We start from the raw sequence: 7055 nt of genomic DNA, 5'->3' as shown, positions 1-7055 counted from the left end.
AAAAAAAAAGGATACAGAGTAGGTTGGAATGAAATAAAAGAATCCAGCTCGACAAACTAGAAGGAACAAAAAGGAGAGGTAGAAGATTGCCACCAACGTGAGGCAAGACACTCTCTTCAAGGGAAACTTAAGAACAAGGAGGTAAGAGAAAAATCGAAGCAACCTTTAACAATCCCCTGGATAAAAGTGTAGGAAACCAGTTTGCATGCATGTTACCTTTCTGGGGTGGACCGTCTTTCTTCACATCGAACTCCTCATCATCGTCGTCTTCCTCTTCCTGAGGAGCCCTACTAGCAGATTTCATCATCTCCATGAAGCTCTGATTCTTCTGCCCCGTAGGCCTGAAAAGAAGATGTCAGAGGCCAACACAGTCAGAGAACACAAAAAATGAAAAAAAGCAGCAACAAGAACGACATAAACCCTAGAACAAGAAGAGAAGAAAGGGAAAGTTGGGAGTGAGAAGAAGAAGCTGGAAGAAGGGTGTAAGAAAAGGAAAGAATGTAACCAACTTGGTAGAAGACTGAGAGCTGAAGCTGTTACGATGGACGAAAGGGAACTGCGTTACCCGCTCTGACGACGACCAAGTGCTCAACTTCTCCGCCGGCTCTGAAAGACAAAAGAACGGACACAACCACTTAGGTCAGGCGCTCTGCGCTTCTAAATTAAGTTGGGTTCGATGGTAGTGGTTAACACTAACGTGCGCGGTAAAGGAGATCCAATAAGCTTCACCTCCCCTATCGGGATTATCGGAGGACGTTCAATTCTGGTTTATGGTTTACTTTGAGTTCCGGACCAATCTGGGACCGTCAGACCAATGGGGTTAGGGAGGGTTTGGTACGTGATAGTACATAGTGAAAACTCTTTTTTAAGTTTGAAAATCCAAACCCGCTCTTTCAATACTGGTCTTTGATGGAGACTGTAGGGTAGTGGGCCCACAGCAAAAGTTTCAAAAAGGAGTTCTTAAATTGGGGATGTACACGTCACGTGTTGGATCAATGGACTTCTCGTGAGTCGTGTCTACGGAAATATGTGTGTGGGCCAACCATCACGGACAATCGGGGAGATGAATATGACAAAGAAAATTGAAGAAATAGAAATGCCGTTACACGATCTCCGCGTATAGTTCTCCCATTTTTCTTTTTCTTAATTTTATATTCATTTACCCCTGGCAAGAATTCTAAGCGGGATAAAGATTGATCGGGGGTTTCCGATCCTGTCCCCTATTCCCAATGTCGAGATGTAGTTCCTTTTTTATGGTTTAAATTTAACTTAAACTTCTCACGGGTTGTCTAAAACGTGGAGAAATGATCGCTGCCGGGTCGGGCCCTTCGGCCTCTACCCCGACATTTTACCGTGTGGAAGACCCATCCAACCCCATGGGTGGATGCCCATGCACACATTTGTTGGCAAAGGGGCAACGCAACCTGGTTGTAAACCTCCACTTAATAAAATAATGGGAAACAGCATCCTGCCATTACACCAACACATATGGAAGGACAAAATGGACAATGATCATCATACCCCACATGAAAGTAGATATTCCATCCTTATTGATGCTTCCATGTGCGCTCCCATTGGTCCCTACATTGGTGTAAAAGTCATGTTACCTTTCACTGTATCATCTTCTTAAAATAATGGGAAGTGTTATTTGTCTAGAATTGCAATTCCTACGCCAATACAAGGGCCAATGGAAACGCACGAGGAAACATCAACAAGGACATCATTCTACATTTCATGGAGAATGAGGTTGTCATTTTGCCTACCATGTGTCCGGAAAGGGGCCAGACTCCACTCCCACTCCCACTCCCACTCCAAAAGAACCTTTTTTCCAAAACAATATGGGCCAAGGTCATGAAGAACTTCACGGATGCTACATTGCAACACCAGTAACAAATACATCTTTTGGACATTTGGCATCCTAACTCTCCTTAAATAAAGGACAAAGAAATAAAAATTATATAAAATTACTTTTCAAACAGAATGTGACACTCGTGTTTTCATAAAGGAAATTTTGGAGGCACAGAATTCTACCTCAGTCACGTAGCCTTGGAACTAATGGGAGTATGCGTTGAAGCATCCAACAAGGCAAGCAAGGTGAAAATTTCACCACCCTTATATCGGGAGTGAGAGTGCACAATTGGGTAGCGTTCTTTTCTCCTAAATTTTAATATGGAAGAAAGAGCTTTACTAGGCTGCATAGTATACACTACTATTTACTCCTATGTCATTTCATAAAAAAGAAGAGAAAGCGACATAAAGAAAACAATTGGGTAGTGTTTCTTTCTCCTAAATCTACTAGGCTACATAGCATACACTATCATTTACTCCTATGTCATTTCATAAGAAGGAAGAGAGTGATAGACACAAATAAATGCAAATGTACACTATACAATCTCGCATCCAATTCAATCCCTTAATTTTAAGGTAAAATCAATTTGGATGCTTTCCTTTACTCATTGTAGGATGAGTGAGATGAATGTAGTATCATCTATCATGTGAAAGCGATCCATGAACCTTTCATCAATAAATGAATAATAATAATAATAATAATAATAATAATAATAATAATAATAATAATAATAATAATAATAATAATAATAATAATAATAAATGAAAAGATAGCATACAACTTCGCTGGTCATAGTTTATGTAGAAAGGGCTATTATATTTAACCTATCAATTGGAGTGGATACAGAGCAAAGGCTAATATATGTAATCTAATCTAATCATTGATGAATTTATCCATCCACAGCCATTCCTTTCAATCCCTAAGAATAAGTCTTGCTCTTGATAAAATAAAATAAAAATGTCTTGCCAACAGCGTTCCCATAAAGCCACTCCACCTCCAAACCAACCCCACCCCCCAAAAAAAAAAGAAAAGAAAGATAAATACCATCATGCAAACTAGAAATGGATTTATAATTCGGCAATGAATATGAAGAAGATTTCTTATACATGTTATGTTTGGTTGTAAGGGGAATTAAAGGGAAGGGAAGTGAAATTTTCATATTAAAAAAGAAATTAATGTAATCATTACCTATGTGACTTTAATATTAACTTCAAATCATTCCTTATTTGGTTATAAAATTTCACTTTACTTTGTATCCAAAACCCTTGGCTATAATATGTTAAATAAAATTTACATGTAAAATATTTCATTACTAAATATGGTCAAAAAAATTAAATAGTTTATACAATCACATGGGGTAATGATTATAAACATTTATTTTTAAAGTAAGAAAATTTCACTTCCCTCCCCTTTTTAAAGTAAGAAAATTTCACTTCCCTTCCCTTTAAATTTCCATTGCAACCAAACGGAGCCACAAGGAATTATATTTTCCTTGAAATTTGATGCACAATTTTTTATAAAATACAAATACTAACATTAAGTCAACTTTTTTCAATAGCAATCAAGATCCATGTATCTTAGACACCAAAATTTGGTGGAATTTGATTTCAGGGTCGAGAAAACAGATTAATGACTATGGTTTTCCAAAAAAAAAAAAAAAAAAAAGAGGGTTCCTTATGCTCAATATGGAGACTCCCTTATGCCACACCAATGGTGATATAGGGAACAATGTCACTCACAGAGTCCACATGGTCAAGAAAGAGGAGAGAAAAAAAAAATCTACACGTGAAAGTGTAAAATACATTGAATGTGGGGGGAAACTTTTCCCTAAATTTATAACATTAACCAATAAGCTAGATTTTTAGATTAATTCTTAACAAAAAAATAAACTAAAATAATTAATTCATTATATCCACCAAACAAAAGTTATGGTGCATACATCAGATATTCTATATATATATAAAAAAAAAAGGCATATAAATCAAATGTATGTACTACTATAGTACTATCTGACATAATAATATGTTTTAATGATATGTTTGCCACTACACCATCGAACCTCATTACACCAGCCTCTAATGAAGGAAAAAGCGGTGCCGGAACCAAGTAGTGGCAAATCATTTATATGATGATCTCCACTCTCAAAGATTATCCACTGCTCAGTGTCAAGGTTAACTATTTTTTAAACCCTAATGAATAATTTAGACATATTCTTCAGTCTTCACCACATGGCTTCTTGAATATTTGGGTACCATTTGACAATGTTCTGTTTCTGCAGTATCTTCATTTTCTTATTCCCAGGAACGAATAAACAACTTAAAAAGCGTTTGATAAAATTATTCTGTTTCACCCGTTATTAGAAACATAAATCAAAATTTATGCATATTGCAATTCTAGAAACGACTTTAATGAAACAAGTCAGACTTGTTTCATCGTTTCTAAAAACGAATTTGGGACAGAAAAAAAGGTTGTTGTGCCCGATAAATCCCTCAACAATTTAAACCTAAAAAGAGGCAACCGAACCCTCTCTCCCTTTTGGGCATCCGATGACACTATTGGGTTTTTTAATGACATTATATATGTAAACAACGTTTCAAAATACAGGTTTATCAAATACCATAACATCCGTTTTTTTTTTTTTTTTTTCAAAAAATGTGAAAAGTTGTATATGCTGTTTCTAGATATAGAAACAACAGAAACGTTATCAACTAGTGCCTTAGTGAACCAAGGCCATGTCCGAGTTCTTCAACTCTCTAGTTCCAACCTAATTAACCATCAAATGGTAGCTGGTTCTAATGACAATAGATCAAGTGTTGAATTGTACTTTGGTAAATACAACATCACCTCGAATATACTGATTTAAAATTTAAAGTGGGTAAATGAATGTTACTTGGTCACATGGTCCTTATGCCTTAGACACACACGGAGCAAAATGATAGCTACACTCTTGTGAAATATAAAATACCCACCCCCTAATGATGCCCCTGCACATCTTTTCGTTAGCCCCTACGCTGGTGAGGGGCCACACAATCTCGATAGATTTCTTCCCAAAAAAAAAAAAAAAGGATTTATTTAGTATGGCTTCGCTCAATAGTGAATAGAAAATCTCTTCAATCACGGGATTTCACCTTTTGATTGGATAAGACCTCATACAATGGAAGTGTGAACTAACAACTTCATCATTTAGGCCATGTTTGGTAGCCAAGTGAAGAAAAGAAAAGAAAATAGTATCTAGAAAAGAAAGGAAATGGTGAGAAAATAAAATAAAAAAGTATGTATGTTTGGCTACCCATTAGAAGAGAAGAAAAGAAAGCTTTTATATTTTCTCATGCTTTCTTGTGATTTTGACTTTTTTTTTTTTTTTTTCTGAGCAAAAGAAAACTTCATTTAGAAATTTTGAAATTTAAAAGCTGCTACTTCTCTTGGACCAAAATATACCAAGTACAAAGAGAAATTCTTAAACCAACTTTTTTTTTCTTTTTTTTTCTTCTCTTGGCCACCAAACACAGCCTTAGAGAACCCAATCATAGGTTCAAATTATCAATGATTAAAAAAAAAAAAAAAAAAAAACTTTTCACCAGTGATTAACCACAGGTGTAGAAAAACCTAACCCTTCAAGTATATATCCTCAGATATCCATTTTTCTTGCCTGTCCCGAGGACGAAGGAGTGAGGAGCTCCTCGATTCTCAATGAGAGACCAAGAGTAGCAAATACCTGAGAAAGAAAGAAAGAGAAAGGTCTAAATGGTTCGCCAAGGCTGCATCTTTAAATGGGGAACACAGGTCACACCATTGTGGATCCAACAATCCACAACTGTTCTAACTACATTGACGTAAACAACAATTAGGACAGGATCACTGTATATGATTCATGGTTATTGCAGCCTTCGACGGTTCCATTGCCTAAACCATCCTCTCCTATATAGCTATCTCTCAAAGAAAATTACTAAACTGTCCTCACTTGGGGGTTATATATCATACAGCAGTAAATTAGTTACTGGTTCGGAGAAGAGGAGAACATACCTTTGGAGACGTGTCTTTCCCCGGCACTATTTTTCACCGTCGCACTCTTATCCTTCACCACGGACTCCTCCCACAATGTAAATGCGCCTCCGCTGCTATAAGAGCTACAGTCAGAGCTTGCTTTGCTAACTTCCCCGATTATCTCTGTACTATTACCGTATACAATTCCCTCAGACCTTGGAACCCGTGAGGGAAATTGGAAATGTGGCTTATACCGTAAGTACCAATACCTCCGGGGAGCACATTCCCGACCGATGCTGTTGTTGTTGGGGGTAGCTTTTCCACTACAGTTGATGTCTTCACATTCTCCACTGTGTTTTCACCCTTGGTGCCATCCTTTTCCACTCCTTCCAGTGGTCGCAGAAAATCATGCATTTTCAGGTAAGTCCCTAGAAAAGAAATTTTCAGAATTCAAGAAATTCAATTACTACCATATACAGATCCCCCCTCGGGTTTAATTCTACAACTTATTGCAGAAAAATGGCAATTTATCTCTTTCTTCCAAACATTAAAATCCCAGAAATTCAAGCACATATTACAGAGAGCCCCTTCTGTATAAATCTGCAACTTTTTGCAGAAAAAATGAGGCTGATTTCACTGGGCGTAAGTGTTGGTGTTTGAACACTATGAACATGGCGGTGACCCAGCCATTTTATCTCCTGAACCTTGACTTCCTGCAAGAATCTCACTCACACCATCTAAGCAATGTACGAATCACCTCTAGACTCTGGGCTACTGACATTACCAGAGCCTCCGCACGAGATGCTGGAGGTATGGCCGCCGAAGGCCATATGATTGTACATTTGCCTAGTAATCTGGTCCTGGTGGACCCGTCAATCCACTAGGCAACCCAGTCCGTGACTATAGTCAAGGTTTCGTCTCATTTGCTTATTGTTGCCTTTCTCCATTGTCCTACTTAGGTCAATGATGTGTGCATTAGAAGGAGACACCTCCAATCGTCAGATTGGAATCAATTAAATCCTCATAAAACAGAGACAAGTTTTTCTCCTGTCAGATTGGTTTCTGATGGAAAACATCCCCATAGAAGCTTGGTAGGCCCCCCACACTGAATGGGTCACGTGCACAACCAACGGAAGAGGCGGATTGGCACTGTTACATTTTTCTAAAAAATAAAAAAACTTCACCGTCTAAGAAATTTATGAACAAAAAAAAAAAAAAAAAA

General features: G+C 37.4%; 1 protein-coding gene across 1 annotated transcript in view; it reads right to left on the bottom strand.

Annotated features, from left to right (window-relative positions):
* Window positions 1-7055, bottom strand: part of LOC122066870 (transcription factor BIM2-like) — a 21111-nt gene that overhangs the window by 12747 nt on the left and 1309 nt on the right. Inside the window, exons 4-8 of the mRNA XM_042630693.1 lie at window positions 6103-6261; window positions 5873-6016; window positions 1522-1581; window positions 510-606; window positions 217-341 (exon numbers count right to left, since the gene is read on the bottom strand). Coding sequence (XP_042486627.1) covers window positions 217-341; window positions 510-606; window positions 1522-1581; window positions 5873-6016; window positions 6103-6261 — 585 coding nt within the window. The remainder of the gene's footprint in view (window positions 1-216; window positions 342-509; window positions 607-1521; window positions 1582-5872; window positions 6017-6102; window positions 6262-7055) is intronic.

This window comes from Macadamia integrifolia, unplaced genomic scaffold (genome assembly GCF_013358625.1).
Source record: "Macadamia integrifolia cultivar HAES 741 unplaced genomic scaffold, SCU_Mint_v3 scaffold262, whole genome shotgun sequence".
NCBI classification, from domain to species: domain Eukaryota; kingdom Viridiplantae; phylum Streptophyta; class Magnoliopsida; order Proteales; family Proteaceae; genus Macadamia; species Macadamia integrifolia.
Note: the sequence above shows the minus strand (reverse complement) of the source record. Positions and strands in the feature narration are given on the sequence as shown.